General features: G+C 32.4%; 2 protein-coding genes across 2 annotated transcripts; one reads left to right on the forward strand and one right to left on the reverse strand.

Annotated features, from left to right (window-relative positions):
• Positions 1–208: 208 nt before the first annotated feature.
• LOC105331685 (tetraspanin-7) lies at positions 209–6,586 on the forward strand. Its single transcript, XM_011433992.3, has 7 exons — positions 209–433; positions 610–798; positions 1,493–1,567; positions 2,852–2,938; positions 3,556–3,717; positions 5,306–5,389; positions 6,147–6,586. The coding sequence occupies exons 1-7, from the start codon at positions 341–343 to the stop codon at positions 6,216–6,218; spliced, it is 762 nt and encodes a 253-aa protein (XP_011432294.2). The 5' UTR covers positions 209–340; the 3' UTR covers positions 6,219–6,586.
• A 3,939-nt stretch (positions 6,587–10,525) lies between these two features.
• Positions 10,526–17,595, reverse strand: LOC105331684 (fas apoptotic inhibitory molecule 1). The gene is made up of 4 exons (XM_011433990.4): positions 17,123–17,595; positions 13,806–13,897; positions 12,889–12,938; positions 10,526–10,705 (listed from the first exon to the last, which is right to left on the reverse strand). The coding sequence occupies exons 1-4, from the start codon at positions 17,194–17,196 to the stop codon at positions 10,544–10,546; spliced, it is 378 nt and encodes a 125-aa protein (XP_011432292.1). The 5' UTR covers positions 17,197–17,595; the 3' UTR covers positions 10,526–10,543.
• Between the last annotated feature and the right edge of the window lie 317 nt (positions 17,596–17,912).

A 17,912-nucleotide genomic window follows, 5' to 3' on the forward strand; every position in this document is an offset into this window, starting at 1 on the left:
CTTTCAATCATTAAACCATTTAGACAAGACAAGACATTGAAAAGAAACTTTATTTATTATTTTACTTAAAGAACTCGAGTTGTACGTGCTTTACATGATATTAGGGACGTATATCGGCTATTTAATAGTACATGTACATGTATATATACGTCCCTGATAATATTGCGGAATCTCACCGTAGTTTGTTTGAATTTTAAACAATTGAAGTCAATATCCGGTCATGAGATGTCATCATCATCTGTCGACATTAGCATAATATAAACAGAACTTGATAAGGGAGACATACTGCGCATGAATTGCATATATAAATCGTAAAAAGTTCTAATTCATTGACAGAAGCATGGATCGAGGAAGAGCAAAATCTACCATGGCCACCACAGCGGCCGTTGGATGCATGAAAACACTTCTAATGATTTTCAACTTTATATTTTGGGTAAGTTCACATTCACAGATTGTTGGATAAAAAGGCCATCCGCAAGCTTTATTTTCAGAGGAATGAAAATTTTAACACGCAATTAATTGAAGCATATGTTTTTATGATATATTTAATGACCTTGCCAGTAAGTATCAACTTGTATGTTCTTTTATAATACATGTATTTATATCTAGGTGACTGGAATAGCTATCTTGGCCTTGGGAATCTGGACAAAAGTGGATCTCTACAAATATATGGAACTGTCTGCCATTTACTACAAAGATTCTCCGTGGATTTTAATAGCAGTTGGTGCTTTGATCGTGATTGTGGGCTCATTTGGGTGTTGCTGCACATTCAAAGGAAATGTCATGTTATTATATCTGGTAATCAACCCTTTTTATCACAATCAATTGATGAAAGATCAAAACACTTGAGATATATATATATATATATATATATATATATATATATATATATATATATATATATATATATATATATATATATATGACTGGAATTTTTCAATACAATTAACCCCTCCCCGGTAACTGCGGTACTACTCTTTTGCATGGTAAAGTGACATAATTTGGTGAAATATGATGTAACATCAATTGTTTCATTTACGTCATTTAATTATCCACCCACTAAAATTTCGGCAAAGTATATCAATTTGCCCTGCAAGAGAGCAGTACCGCAGTTATCGTGAAGGGGTTTTTTATTAACAAATTTAATAAAAGTATTTTTGTTGTTTTAAAACAAAATCTACATGGTGTTATATACTGTCTATTGCTACAAGAATAAATTTCATTAATTTGCTTTGAGTTGAGTCAGGAAAGAGTCGACCATTATTTTGTGGCTGTAATGCGTGAAGTCCCCCCCCCCCCCCCCCCCCCCAATCCCATTGACGAAGATTTAAACATTCTAAAGATGCCATTCATGCAGTCATGTGACATATATAAATGAGATACATCAATCTCATGTTGTGCTATTTAAATTTTGGTTCTTTTTTTTGGTATTAAAAATGCACACCCTGCTAATTAAAGTATTAATCTACAATTAATTGTTTCTTATTCACAGTATGGTTTCTTTCTGATTGTTGTATTTGCTGTGGAACTGGGTGCTGGTGCAGCAGGTTTCTTCTACAAAGGAAAGGTATTTAAATGACTTTTGTAAGCCAATTAACTGAAAATTGCTGTAGACATGTAGATTAGGATATCCATCTTGCAGCAATGAATATTTAACCCTTGATATTTAAGGAAAAGATATTCAGTTGCATTTGTACTCCCTCAGAATTTGACAGTTTCGTAAGTACAGCCTTCTCCGGATATATTGAAATTCAGGGGACCATGCAAATTATTTTAAAATATCCGTATTTCAATATAAGCAAAATTGACTGACGTGAAGCCGCCATTTTTGAAAGTTCGATCCCGATGTAAGCATAGAAAACCAAACCTGAACAAATTATTTGGTCATCATTTATCTATTCCAGTGAACAGATTACATGGATGTTAGTCCTTTAAAGTTTGATTAAAATTATATCCGTAAGTTTTGTAAGATTCATTTTGTTACTATCTTAAACCTCATCATAATCTCCGATCGCATTCTTTTACGTTTTAGAGAAAAATTACCAGACTCAAACGCTTCAAATACTGCTGTACGCTGCTTGTATATCATGGTAAGTGTACTCGCGATAATCACAAAATCCTTAGCTATATCAAATTTAGGCTTTGTCCTTTTATCAATAGCCATAACTAGTTCGTATTTAGTGTCCGAAGATAAGGTTTTTCTTTTCCGTGGGGTTACCAAATTACTTCTAGCCTCAATACATCCGTATACGTAAAATCAAAAAATTCAACAGTGAATAAATTTTACTCTTTTAAAGAAGTATAAAAACACACATGATGAGAACTTATCAATTCACACCTTTGTATATCAACTGGTCAGTCTGGCATAATTACTATCACCAACTGTGACGACAGCTGCCAGGGAGTACTTCAATATAACCATTATAAAAACAACTAATTATCACCTATGGGGACCGATCAGTTACTTCAAAAATATATAAGCGATATTTCAAAATAGCCAATTTCATTATATCTGTTAAATCAATGCAAAGAAAATGAGAGGCATAAACTGGGGATTTATTTATATTTGAAAATAAGCGGAATTTCAAAATAAGCGATTTCAATATAAGTGGAGTAAGCTGTAATGTATTATACTGTACAGTTCAACGTACAGATTATATATAAATATGGTTTTTTTTTTATAATTTTCATTTTTTAACTGGTAAATAATTTTCTATACTGCAAAAGGTCTTTCATATACATTGAAAAATCTGCCAACTATTTCATGTTGTTGTTTTACTTTGCATCTTTTAACAGTATACATAAATCCATATTTTATTAATTAATACAGTAACTGCAATTGTCATTTCAGCTGGAACAAGGTTTCAGTGAAGGATTAGATAATGCATTAAAGCAGTATGGAAATGGAAGTGAAGCAATGGATGAACTGCAGAGCCAGGTATACACATGATGTTGTGGTTGTGATTCTGACAGCCAGGTGCAACTGATAAAGAATTTGTTTTGATTCACTTGCTGGCATTGTTGGAAACCCATGGTCATTTTCACTTCTCTTACCTGGTTAGGTCAGGCATGATAAGTGAGACTGGCCATGGGTTTCTGATGACTACTTTTATACTGACGTCAGCCTTCATTCTTAATGAATAAGGAACTTCTAACCACCATTTGAAATCGCTGTTGATGACTGTTTTATTTTAAATTGATTTTTATTGATTATTTTGATTTGAATATGAAAAATGCATATCTTGGATTTCCTAATGAAAAATGAATTTCCATCACATATGATAAACACATACACTAGCTCATGTGTAAACCATTTGACCCATTGATTTACTCAATATTTGTTGGTTAAGTGTATTTAAAAAGTTACAGAGAAATGTTTGAATTTTAAAAAAAAGTAATTATTTTTCCCCAACAGGTAAAACATTCCTCTTTAATTACATATCAGCCTGTTATATTGCCTTCTTACGGGTGATGTTTACATTACTGTCATATCATTATATAAAAAATCCCCCCTATCTACTGGGACTCTCTGTTAATGCTTTCCTTAACTTACAGTTACAGTGTTGTGGGAAGAATTCCTATGAGGATTGGTTCAGCACACCATGGGAGCGCACTGTTAATACCACCAGTGGCGTGCCACACTCGTGCTGCCGAATTCCTGATACTTCGTGCAATAACATGAATGTCAACGCAAATTCCACTTACATCTACCAACAGGTAATACATCTTTATTAAGCGATATATTTTAAGAGTCTTTTAATTTTTTTTTTTAATTGCTCTTATTACTTTCTAGAAATGTGAAATCTCAATTATATAATTATGCTTATCTTTGACTTTATAAATTTTTTCAGTCTCCTTTGACAATTTCATCCAGTACTTCTTTTAATTTTAAATTCTTGATATATGTTAAAAGTTTGTTTATAACAGTCCATTTGTTTATATTCCTATTACAATATTATATAAATAGTGTCTGTTTGGGAGGGTAACAGTTGAAATTGACACCCAGAGAAAACCATTGTCAACTGACATGAAGTGGAGATTGACAGTGGTTTTCAAGGGGTGTCAATTTCAACTGTTACCCTCTCAAACAGGCTATATTTATTGTATTATACTGAATGTCTTAATTTTAAAGGAAACTCTACTGCTTTTATAGAGGAATGATATGAATTCTCCTGCAAACCGTGCATGATTCACGTGCATGTAATAATTCATTGTGTTACTCATTGCCAAGTGTGTTGCTAATGATGAGGGTAATAGTATATAAATAGTGCCTGTTTGGGAGGGTAACAGTTGAAATTGACACCCCGAGAAAACCATTGTCAACCGACGCGAAGAGAGGTTGACAATTTTTTTCGAGGGGTGTCAATTTCAACTGTTATCCTCCCAAACAGGCACTATTTATTTTGTTATACTGAATGTCTTTTTTAAAATTTTTAAGAAAATTTTACTGCTTTTATATAGGAATAACGTGAATTCTACAGCGAACCGTACGCGCATAATTTTCGCGCATGTAACATTTTTTAATGTTACCTGTTGCCAAGTGCGTTGCTAACGCTGAGGGTAATAGTAAATATTATTAACTGCGTCTTAACTAATCAGATTTCAGTATTTAACATGAAAGTATAACAAAACGAATTATGAACTGCGTCTAAACCAATCAGGTTTCAGTACCTAAAACGGAAGTACATGTATAATAACATCAAATGTTTCCTATTCAATTTTTTAAATCAATATATTGGTGTTTGTGTGTATACCAGTACCTTTTTCCAAACGTTTTGTGGAATGTTTTAATGAGGAACAGTTTTTCATGTCACCAGCTAAATAAATTTTGTTATACTTATAATTATATGACACACATTTTTAAGTTAAAGTTGCGGTAAATATGACCTGAGCAAAATAAACAGCAGTTGCAATTTTTTTTTATCTACATTTGATTACAAATAAAGAAAGCTGAAGTTCATTGCACTTTAGCTGAATTGCCTAGAACCTCCCCCCCCCCCCCAAAAAAAAAAAAACCAACTATGTAATACATGTACTATATACAGGTAAGCATTTTAATTATTCTCAGCTATCATCATAGCTGAAATGGTAATTATATTTGTGCAGTCCTCTTCATAACATATGGTGTAAATTAATAGATACAATTCGATCACTGTGTTAAAAATTTGCACCGTTCTTCAAAGTTATGGAAAAAAATCTCCAAGATGATATTTATATGTAAATGCTAAATGATGTTATTGTTGGCAAAATGTTTCTTCTTATGTAACAGTACATTTCCTGAGTTTAAATTTGTCTGTTCTTTCAGGGTTGCTACAACAAGGTCGTAGGTTTCATGAAGTCCAACATGGCCCTCATTGCAGGTGTAGCCTTTGGTATCTCTTTCTTCCAGGTATGCTCTTTGAGTTAAATATTCGTTATTAATTAAACAGATAGCTGTACATGTACGTGAATGAACTCAATATAGTAAAAGAAATTGACAGGAAAATTATTACCAATTTTTAACAGTTCTTCCTTTGTAAGGAGAGATAACTCCATGGTTGAGTTTTTTTTTATGTTTTATCAAGTTCAAGAGCAATTTCTATCAAAATTATTCCCATATATACATATACATGAATCTAAAGTTGAAACCTTCCAATTCATGAGATTCATGTTCAGGGATGTCATAAAATATAAGTACTTTGGACTTTGTATTATACCTGTTGCCTAAACAAAATTAAATCAAGGATTTATCTTGATCTCTTGGCCAAAATTAAAAACATAGATTCTTTCAACTCCATGCTGCCACTAATGTTATAAAGACAAGGTATTTAAAGGCAATTCACATATTTTTTTTTATATGATACTTTTGAAATTAAATACTGTAGAAGCACATATTTTTGTTAGGTCAAAATTTTGTTGTTTTTAAACAAAATTAAATTTCGTTGGCTTTTAACTTCGTCATATTGTAATCCCTAAAATGTATCATGCATCAACTTTGTACTTTGGTAAAAAAATTCGTCGTGGATTTAATTTCATTGATTTATACTGCCAACGAAAATAACAAAATTAAGTCCTCATCAAATATTTCTGCTTCTACAGTAGGTGTTTACTAAATTAGAATATTAACCATATTCATGTGTATGTCAATTCTGCCATTTTCATTGCAGCTTCTTGGAGCACTGCTGGCTTGCTGCTTGGCAAAACGTGTCAAGAAATCCAACTACGAGCAGGTGGCTTAATGGACATGATGTGGATGCTATGAAAAATATGGTTGACTAAAAACTGATAAGTCATATACCGGTTTTATTCTTTGATTATAGAACAGTTTGGATATCAACTAATTCTCAACTAATTCATATATTTAGAAATTAAGGTTGAATTTTTACATTGTATCATCTATATATGGGGCATTTACATTTTTGATTTTTCAGTTCTACAGCATTAGATTGATATTAAAGAAATATAATTTTAAGAATTTTTTTCTATTTATACAAGACATTCCAAAGATATATAAATATGATTTTAAATATGATGTCATTAATTGTGATACACTATCGGGCATTTGACATCAATTGTCAATTTTAATTCACAAGATTTCCAGCTGTTACAGTGTATTGAAGAATAGCTCTCAACTTCCATTGTATTCATGGATACTTAATCAATATTTTTGCAATTTGATTGATGTTGTTGTATTTTAAAAGTTGTTGATATAATTTATCAGTTAATTTTATTTAAAAGATCTCAGAATAGAATCTAGAGAAAGTTAAATATTTACAAAAAAGTTTTAGCAAACTTTACAGCTGTAGTAAAAAGCATAATGTTAGATATTTGTAAAATAGGTGTATGATTTTTTTTTGTATATATAAATATGTATGTCTACATTTGTTCTAAGTACAACACTTTAGTATTATGGTGCAAGGTTTATATATGTACTAAAAAGTTTATCTACAGTATAGTGTAATCCCCACCGCTACTTACAATAATTATATTTTTTTACTGTTAAATAAAAATTTTCCTTGTTTTTCCTATTTTGGATATTTAAAAATGTTCAGTGTTTTTTTTTTTTTATTTCTGCCATATATTGTTATAATGTGAATTGCAGCAATTGCTTGTTTCTATTTTTAAAAATCAATTCTGTTTTGTGGTTATGGAAATTTAAAATTTTTAAAATGAAAATGCTCAATTTAATTTTATATATAGGCATATTTCATGAAGATTGAAAAGTTATCTACTGAAATACTTCATATACACATTTGTTACTTGCTTTGTTCTCTGTGCAATAGACTGTTGTTACATACATTTCTCTTGTTGTTCTCAAAATAAAAGAACTGCTTTATATATTAAGTAACTGCTACATGATGTTCTATTGATTATCCAGCGTGCATCTACCAAGAAAAATCTTCGATTTCAGGCTACAAAAAAAAAATTGAAAATATCATTAATCCAACCATTTCTTGATTGTTTAATGAAGTATTTTGATTTCCTTTGCATTTATGAAAGCCTATAAAGAACACTTCATACCTTCAAGTTGATTTACTACTATTTAGATTAGTTTCATTCAAGCTATCAATGAATACACTGCTAATTAAGTTATTGATAAGGAGATTTCTTGCGAATGTAAAACTCAACCAAATCTTACAGAGAGACGCAAGATACTGTAAACAAACTTTCATTCCCGTGCGAGAAATTTTCGCGGGGTTCGTAAGGACATCGTCGTCGCGAATATTTCTCTCGCCGTGAACCAGTTCTTGTCGTATGGTTATTATAACAAAATGCGGGTCTGGGGAAGGCTTGGGCACGAACATTAGTCATCACGAACCAGTTTATCGGAACTAAATCGCGAAATAAAATCTTCGCGAATAAAAGTTGGTTTACAGTATAGAGTGATGCAATTGGCTCGATGACAAACTCGTCGTTAGCATGTGTTCGTAGTATTTTTTTTTTAAATCTAAATCTTAGAAAAATAAACGCTAGGTGGACTCTGCAACGTTGAAAATGCAAAGAAATTATTGAAATTGTATCCAGAATATACCGAGAAGACTTTTGATAATTTAGTTACTAGTGATGAGATATTGATTAACTATTTTGAGCCATATTGTAAGAGTTCTAATAGAATATGGGCATCAAAGAATGCAAAACGTTCCATAAAAGAGTGTTTTTGTGGTATTGCTAAAAGATTACAAAATGTGAAGAAGGTTTTTAGGGGGGTTTTTTTCGTTGAAAATAAAGGCTCTGTCATGCTGATTCCTGTGCCAAAGTACAAAACAGTCGCAGCTAACTTTAAAAATGTTTTAAGGATCCTCGACACCCCGTGACTTCCATTTTTTATGGTAGTACGTCACAACATGGCGAGTTTAAATCATTGTGAAACAATTTATAAAGAACTTTTTTTGGGGTAATTTTCAAGTCGAACACATGCAAAATACTGATATCTTAAATTACTGAAGAAGAATTGGCTTGTATGCAGAACTTTTCCCAATTGTGTGGAGTACCCTTAAAAAGTGAAGAAATATTACGGAAATGTAGTATATCCGACTTTTTGTACGACAATGCGTTTGCACACTAAGCACGCATTGTGACTAGGTATTTGGAGACGGAAAAGGTTACTGCGATTTGAACATATTTTATTGTATAAACCTAGCTGTATATAATATATACGTATACAAATGGTTCAGACAATTTACGAGGTCTTTAACAATAAGTATATCTACCGTAACTGTCATACCACCCCACCCCGTTTTCTCCAGATTTAGCCCCTTGCAACTTCTTTCTGCTCCCCAACTTAAATTCCACCTATACTAAAGATTCCCTATTTTATGCGAGTACTTAATTCCGCGATTCAATGGCTTTGCATCAGATCGCGAGGATAAAAAAAATCGAAAACGCCAAATTGTTATAAAAGTTTCATGTGTCCGAAAAAGAAAAGCCGAGAATTAGAAACCCACGAGATGTGCTTCTCGCGATTTTACGTGGATATTCATTCCGCGCGTTTGATTAGGAATCTATAGTATCTTGAAAAGATGCAAATCACGAAATGCCATTAGGTCTGCAATTTATCAGTATAAGGTGGGTGTCTCTATTGAGACACGTGACAAATGTTTCCAGAAGTGAGTTGATCGTCTGATAAAGTGCATCCAAGCCAAGGGAAAGTAATTTGAAGGGTAGAATTTAAAGGATCAAATATTGATAAATGTGGGTAAAACAGCCATGTATCATCTTTTTTTTTAAACCAACCTCGTATATATATCTGCAAGCTTTTTCAGCAATTTGAGATCCCATAAATCGTATATATCTAAAAGCTTTTGTAGCAACTGAGCAGCAATTTGAGATCCCACATTTTGTAAATTTATTAAAAAGATAATGATCAATTCGGTAATTTCAGTTCTAGAAATCAATACATAATATCGAATTTTTTTTTTTGGTAAACTACTCTAGTAAAGGTTTTTTTTTGTAAGGTGCCAAATATTTATCATCCGTGCATTTAAAATTGCAGCGTCATTCCAAATTATGAAATATTTATTGACAGATTTGTATTACCATAAAATTAATAACTATAATTGTAAATTCATGTAAACACATGCGACATAACAATACCCATTTTTAAATAACAACACATGAACGATGAGAACTGTGGGTTTTTTTTACTCATTACTGAAAACACAAATACAAATTTCTACTATATTAAACTCGTAAAACGTTGAATACATAAAGAATATTGTCAGCTGATATATATTATATGGGCCTTCAATGTCTGCAGAGTGAGAGATAATGAGATGCTCTTAACAGCATTATTCATAGCCGCCGTGTATTGGAGCTTGCATATTGCACTGAGGATCGATTTTAAATACATAAGGCTAATATCATATGCATGTTACAATCTTGGCAAGTTATCAAATATTATTTCTCTATACTGAGTGCTATAGATTGAAGTTTTATTTCTCAGTAATCAATATGCAGATATGAGAAAAAAATTTAAATGTAACAGTTATGTTAAAAACGATTTGAATATGGGCGATCGCAGAAAATGAGAGAGAGAGTGATTTGGAAGTATTTGTTTTAATCAAAGAGCAAGACTTAATATGTGATTTATGAATATTTTTGACATAATTTATACGAACTGCATGGTTGATTTCTCTAATGGTAAATGAAAACACTTGTGGAATAGAGTGTGTATCTTGAGGTGGAAAATCAGCATCGTCAAAACTTTTTAAAAAATCCACAAAAAATATTGTATACTCAACTCCTTATCAGCAACTAATGTAATGATATGGGACCGTGGATCACATTAGCTACCACATAAAGTTTTACAATTGAAATACATGTACATGTAGGATTAGGATATATTTTTAAAAAAGTTTCATAACAATTGAAATTAAAAAAATCCCCTACACCAAAACTTTTACTTGCAATCTAAACATTCCATTACAATGGTAAGCTCCCTTACGCGTTATACTACACACTGCAACAAGGGACACTACCGGGTATATACGCTTTGGACTGAGAAGTCTACAAATCTATAAAATGGCGTAGGTCTGTCGGTATTGTCTTTTTGTACAACAGGAAACTAATGAGCTTGTTGAATGCATTTAGCTACACATTCATCGTTGATGAGGAGATAGTTCACCATCTCATCTCTGTCGTTGTCTACGTCACTGAAAATTTGTCCTTTATGACCCTCGATTTCGAAAAACATATCTACGTCATAGCCCTCATCCGATATGTAAGCCTACAAAACAAGATTTTTCAAAAATTACATAAGGTATATTTCTGTTCATAAATTCACTGCAATTCTCTTTTTTTATGATTATACTATATTCATCAAAGTGCTGACATGTTTTCATAAAAAATAGGTTTCATAAGGGACCTCTGGTATGATCATGTATACTGCATTTACAGTTTGTTTACTTTTTTTTAATGATAGTATACTTTTCAAAAGTATCTAGAAATACTCTATTAACGATCAGAATATTACATAGACAGGAGAAATTCTTGTAATTATTATGGAAAGATCGAGATCTCAAATGTTCTAGAAACGAATTTATATAGATTATGTATATAGGTGGCGCTAATCCGGACACAGATGCAAGATTGAACAATGGCAATAAAAGCATATGAATGCAGCATCGCGCTTTGCTTATAACAATAGCGGTGTACCGTTTTTAGTTCTTAAATAGAATCGATTGTATTTTTAACCTTTTAAGATCAGAAAGAACTCAAGCATTTTATTTTACTGTTGAATGTATTTGCGACCGGATGAGTATAAGTATACATTGGGAGTAACATTGCAAACAAATTTTTCGTAGTTCTTTTTACATGAGTTTGGAATCAATTATCTGAGAGTATAAAATCAACGACCAGGTATATTCAAGTTTGCGTTTTATGAAACGAAATAATCAATACAAACTTTCACAAGCTTTTAATCATACCGACGAATAACGAAGGAGAAGTTAGATAATACATCACACATTGCATATAACATTGCATATACTTTTCTTTACACTTTACACTTAACCCCCTCAAGAATCAAGATGCTATTAATACTGTTCAGTAATCTAATTTCTTGTAGATTCGTCATTTTCATGCAGTACTTAGTCTCGGTCATGGTAAATGCTGCGTGTAATTGTGATTTCAATAATAGGATCTATTCTGTTAAAATTAATCAATTCTTTGCCATAAATCACCTTCAATAATGGATTGGGTTGTGTTTTCTTTCTTTGAAATGAAAGAGAATACATTTGGATTTTTTCCATGCAAATTGTGTTTGATCCCTATGCAATTCACCCTGACGATGCGTTCATAATGCAATTAGATAACATTACTTCGCAGAAACGATTTTTTGGCTCTCAACTACTTATGATTTTGGATTTTTTTTCCAAAAAAAGTTTTGGAGAGTTGACGCATCTATTAAATAATGTACTAATGTACCACAGAAGGTCAATCTTCCTGTTTTGTAAACTATATGTAAATGTCAATCACCTAAATATATCAAACATTTTCGAGGGAAACGACGATAAAAGGGATACATACGATGGTTCTTCATTTTTAGCCCTAAAATTTAAACATCGTTCGATTCCTCTAAAATTCAATGAATTTAGTGTTGAATTCGTCAAAAATAGTGATGGAGAATCAGATTTTCCTGTTTTGTTCTTCCTTTAATAATAGGACGTCATCAATATTGCAAACTTTTTAGTAAGATTTGTCAAAAATACTAACTTTAAAGACAATATTAACAAAAAATAATAATAAAAAAAAATAATAAAACCGATGGCTGCATGCGTCGACTACAACAAGTTTCAAACATTAACATCATCAATACAAAATTAATAACCGTTACAGATATTGATTCCATGTCGTTGCATACAGGCGACAGAGAAAATGATAAATTTTGACCATTCGAGTGGAAAGAGCAGAAAATTGTCAGTTATATTATACGATTTGATTGGTTTTGTTCAACCTGTCTATTTATCAACAGTTTCATATTATTAGAGTTTTTTTTCTGAAATGCAGTTTTATATTGCAGTCAAAATTATTGTCCAATTTGGTGCCAAATCGATCTTGTCGTTTTGTAGATCTGTATCGTCGGAAACCCATTCGTAGACTCGCATTAGCTTACTGACCGTGGGATACTCATTGGTTTTGTTTTTATGAATATGTATTACTCTCAATGAAAGAGATAAACTCTCATGCCGTTATTAATAGATGCGTGCGCAGGCACTAACACGAGTGGTGAAATTTCATTTACGAAATTGTGAAGGAGCCAATAGAAATAGAGCATGAATTATTCACGAGAACAAGAAAAACTCAGCGATCGAGTTGGACAGCGCTTGCACATCATAAAGAAGGGGGCGAGGGTAGTTATGTGTTTCTACTTATATAGGCGAAGCTATCGCAACTAAAGCGCTACATTACCGTAGTTTCCACGGGTTCTCCATTGATCCAAACGTGCAAGTTATCCCGAGCTATACAATGAAAACAAAGGGAATATTTTCAAAATCATGTATATATACATACCGGTATATACCAAGTATTATAAGAACAAAGAATGGAATCTAGATAAGAGGATAATCTGGTTCCTTCCTTTGTAAGACCCCCCCCCCCCTCCTCCAGACAGAGTGGTCAGTCTTGCATAAGCTTACTTGATGTAAACAAGTTTGCCTATAACCCGATTCACTCCAATAGAAGGGAAAAACCAAATACTTCTTAAATATTTTTAAACTTTTTTGAAGTTTTATTAAGTAGACACCTAGGGCATTAAACCAACAAAACTATGAGTGATCTTGATAATATGTTGATGGATCTACCACAATAAAGACTTCCAATTCCCAATATTTTACGTCTTAAATTCAAAGAGTAATAAAATTACGCGTATACAGATTATTTACATTAAATGGATTACAAATACAATGTAGCTTACACATGGCAGAAAAGATCGACATGTATCTCCAAGAAGATATCTAAGTTTAATTTGGTTTTTTTTTTACAAGAGAAAAGGTATCTCCGGTAAAAAAGGAGATACCTTCTCTATCATGCGCGGATCTAGAGGGTAAGGGGGCGGGGTTCTACCCCCAGGGAAATTCAAATTATTCAAATTTTTATCGTAAAATTACCGAAAATATGCCTCGAACCGGACCCCCCCCCCCCCCCCCCCGGGGGGCAAACTTAAATATCCCTCAACTCCGCCCCCGGAATTTTTTTGATCTGCGCATGTGTATGACAAGAGATATCGTTTTTTCTTTTTTAAAAATTCCTATGAAAATAATTGCATATAAATCGGATAAGACGTATTTTATGTAGAAGACAGAACGTATGATGAAGAAACGGCGTACAGAAGGAGATTTTGAATTCCTTGGAATCCATCTCTATTTCCCAGCCAGTGGTCAGCTTTGGTACGCCGTCTTGTGAAACATGACCCGCCTTTCTGGAAAAAGAGAGGGAAAGAGAACAAAGTCAAGCCATGCCAAAAAAATAATAATACGAAACTGATGGTTTTTAGATTTACCATTATAATTGTGCACATTAAAAAGTTAGGATATATGTGATGAATACATATAGCATTAGTACATTTTTATAGAAAAAAACCCCGTCTTTTTTGGTCACCACTGTAGTTGAACATAGTAAGAAACTATAGGAAATATTCATTATTTTAGTTTATACAAAAACTAGGTACGTATTAGTTCTTTTTTCGATTATATAGGTGTGCATGTTAAGAAGTTATCGGAAATACATCATTTTGTTACACAAAATAGGTGTGAAATATACAGTCAACATACATACACGGACGCATTAGACCAGTAAACTACCTGCTCAGATACCAAATGCAGTGCATTTGTATAATGACCGGGTGGTACCGAGTCCGATAATATGGTTATATATTATGCATGTGCTCGACATGAATGAATAGATAAATGCGGCTAGCTCCGAGTGCGACATTCCGTTCGTACTCATGTTTGATATCTTTAGTTTACAAAGTAACTTGCTTTTGCTGTAATATCAGCAGTAAATTGATCGAATAATCGAAAAATTGACGGAGATCTGTATTTTAAAACGTTTTTTGCACAAGTACACTACATCCACAATTTTTAAAATTCTCCTCTTTTCTTTTTCTGGTGGGTTTTCTAGTTTTTGCTTATTTTTGGGTCAATTTTAACAGACAAAAAAAAAATCCCTTCGTAAAAGCATCTTTTAATTAGCATCGTAATTGATATGTTATATTAATTGCTATTACTATCAATTAGAATCTTCAGGCATTTCGCGTTTTGTTTAAGTACCATGAAACTTTTAACTCGGTCCTATTGATTTGCTAGAAGCCAAGTCAACATATATTTAACATGATTCCCCTTCATTGTTAACATGTTTGTTAATGGTCAGAATCTTTCATCAAATACCCCACTTAAATTTCAAATACGGTAATTAGTTTATTCAAATAACCTGAAATTGACAAATATTTCATAAAGGAATCAATCCCTCCGTGTTTTGAGGAAAATATATAACGCCTCATTGCAGAGTAGTTCTTTTGAAATATACATCGATTTTACACCTCCTATTTCAGGGAAAAAACCGTCTTAGCTGGGAATTTTTCGACAAATTTCTTTATACTTTTCGCCCGATCTAAAAACAAATATTTGGATAGGATGATATTGTGATTAAGCCCAGTTTTAATATCGCATCTGCGAATCCTTTCACTAAGCTTTAAAGACCAGTTTTTGAATAATGAAAGCCTACCAAACGCATTTTAAAAATAAATTCACTCTGCTCATCCGACGAACAAACTTCTAAAACAATGCCAGTGCTTTTAAACCGTGTAAACCCAAAGAAGCTGTATCTATGAATAAGCATAATGTTTTGCAATTTTCTGTGCCTTTCTCCGTTTGAGAATAAAAGAAGTACATAGAAAAATGCAATGGAATTCAAAGCTATACATATGAATATTGCATATCCAGTTTTCCAGATGCAAAACAGGTTTACTGATGTAATGAGTATGGCGTTTCGCAATTCTCTGTGCCATTACCTATGAAAGAAAATATGAAGTACGTTGAAAAATGTAATGAAGCTATAATTATGAATAACTATACTCAGTAGTTTAAACGCTTCCTGAATATTTCATATCTGGTTTTCCAGATGTCAAAAATGTAATAATGAGAATATTGTTTTGTAAATTTCTGTGCCATTATCGATAAGTATTGGGAAAATGTGAAGTACTTGGAAAATGCAATGAATATACATGTATACCTATACCTATGAATAACCATATTCAAACACGTCCTAGCTATTGCATATCCAGTTTTCTGGATGCAAAAAAAAAAAAGGATAAAGATGAATATAGTGTTTTGCCATTTTCTTTACCATTATCAAATAGAGAAAATAAGAAGTACCTGGAAAAATGCATTAAAGCTATAGCTATGAATAATTATATTCAAACACGTCATAAATATTGCATATCCAGTTTTTCAGATTCAAAAAAGGTAAAAATGAGCATGAAGTTTTTCCATTTTCTGTGCCATTATCTATTAGAGGGGAAAAAAATAAAGTATTTGGAAAAATGCATTAAACCGATGTGTCACGAAAATATTTGTATGCTTTATGTAAACACGTTTATTCACACACACAGCGTTGTCTAATGGTGATGAATAAAAGTGTCAATTGATCCAATGATCAGAGAATCCAGCCATTTATTGATCGTGAGGGAAGAGTTGCATCTCGATCGACTGCTCATAATATATCACTCGAACAGAACTGTAACAATTCCTGTCCCCGGTGTAAAGGAGATATACAAAAAAAAAAAGAGGCTCGCGGTTTTGGGGTCGGGTGTTTTATTAATTAATGGGAAATTACTCATCACTTTTAGTATCGTGTTAAAATATATACGTCAAATACAAACTCTCATTTCAAACTCATGTCCCTGAATGCTTTGATTTAAAAATATGTCAAAGAACAGGTTTTAAAACTGTATATTATCATTATTTTTTTTTCGTGTTCAAAGTATTTACGAAAAAAATTGAAGTGAAAATATATTGACATTCATGAACCAAAAACTTACAATGCATACACTCCTTAAAACGTGTTAAACACAATTATTTTTCTAGAATTACTGTTCATTACTTATTTTGGCCAATTAAATAAAAGGGTTTCAACCAATGCAATGGAATAATGACAAGGGTCCATTTCTGGAATTAATAATCCCCAGTTGTTGCCAATGATAATGTTCAAATAACTTTCATCAATTTGTTGCAATACTTTCTTCGTTTGTATATCTGTCTGTTTGTTTGTGTACATTTACTTTTTGACATATTCTTTACCGCCACTTTATTTTGATTCAGCAAATGGTTCTGATAATTTTTGCCTCACGATGTATAATGATTCGCCAATAAAATCATCTATAATAACATCGTTTCAACGAAATGTTTTATTCATGTCGCTGCCGACATTCGAACCTGCAAACCTCCTCGCACTTAAATAAGAGTAGCGACCGACTGCTATTTGGAATAGCTTCTACAGTTTGTAACTTAATCGAAGTATGGTCATTGATATAGAAATATCGGATCAAAATTCAAATGGCTTTTAACAAAATGCATTTTACATTTAATTCAATTTAAAAAAAAAACAAAAATAAAAATATATCCAAATTGTCCGAAATCAATCTTACCTGATGACTTTTTTCTTTTTAGACATATCCCGATTCGCTATATTCCTTTTACATGCCATCAAAATTACCGACATTTTGCTAACTTAGGCCAAATGAACCCCGTTTCAAGATGACAAATTCGAGAGAAAAAAAATTCAGAAGTATGATATTGAATCTCTATGATATCTGGAGCGAAATATTAACTATACCAAATCTTGCACTAAACTTCGCTTTTATACTCGCTATAATATCTCGTTAACCATGGATTATGAAAAGAAAAGCAATACTCCCACTGTGTTGAGACCTGTAGAATTTTCAGGTAGAAATAAAAAAAAAACACGCCACTGAGCCAATATATCCAATCCCGTGCCTCCCCGAACCAGTCCAATAGAAAAATTGATTTCAAAGTTTACAAGAAGCCAATAGCGTATAAACCAATATCCATGCAAGCTCTCGCAGTATGTTCGCAGCATACGGCATTGCGACTAAAACTTCGGCTCTTGTCAAAACGTTCGATCGGCGAGTGATGATGGCGGGATGGATCTCTTTTTATTAAATTGGTGATAGATTTCAGACTCTTGTTAAGTTCATAATCCGTTCGAGAGGTTCCGCAAAGCATTGACTTTTTCTATTGATCTCTCCCTTCGAGAAAGAGAAATGGTTATATTGCCATTGGTTTCTGTGATTCTTAAAAAATGCAATAACTTTTTTTTTTTATCAATCGGCTGTCATCTGAGTAAAGAGTGAATGGAAAAGTTTGTCTTTTCTGTGGATTTGTTTGCTAGTTTGTTTGGTTTTTTTTATCTTTCTG

This window comes from Magallana gigas, chromosome 8, assembly GCF_963853765.1.
Source record: "Magallana gigas chromosome 8, xbMagGiga1.1, whole genome shotgun sequence".
Classification (NCBI taxonomy): domain Eukaryota; kingdom Metazoa; phylum Mollusca; class Bivalvia; order Ostreida; family Ostreidae; genus Magallana; species Magallana gigas.

Coding starts and splice junctions, on each gene's coding strand:
- LOC105331685 (XM_011433992.3), top strand. CDS start 341: ATGGATCGAGGAAGAGCAAAATCTACCATGGCCACCACAGCGGCCGTT. Junction 434..609: donor TTTTCAACTTTATATTTTGG/GTAAGTTCACAT, acceptor ATTTATATCTAG/GTGACTGGAATAGCTATCTT. Junction 5,390..6,146: donor TTGGTATCTCTTTCTTCCAG/GTATGCTCTTTG, acceptor TTTTCATTGCAG/CTTCTTGGAGCACTGCTGGC.
- LOC105331684 (XM_011433990.4), bottom strand. CDS start 17,196: ATGTCGGTAATTTTGATGGCATGTAAAAGGAATATAGCGAATCGGGAT. Junction 13,898..17,122: donor AAAAAGAAAAAAGTCATCAG/GTAAGATTGATT, acceptor CTCTTTTTCCAG/AAAGGCGGGTCATGTTTCAC. Junction 10,706..12,888: donor GAGAACCCGTGGAAACTACG/GTAATGTAGCGC, acceptor CTTGTTTTGTAG/GCTTACATATCGGATGAGGG.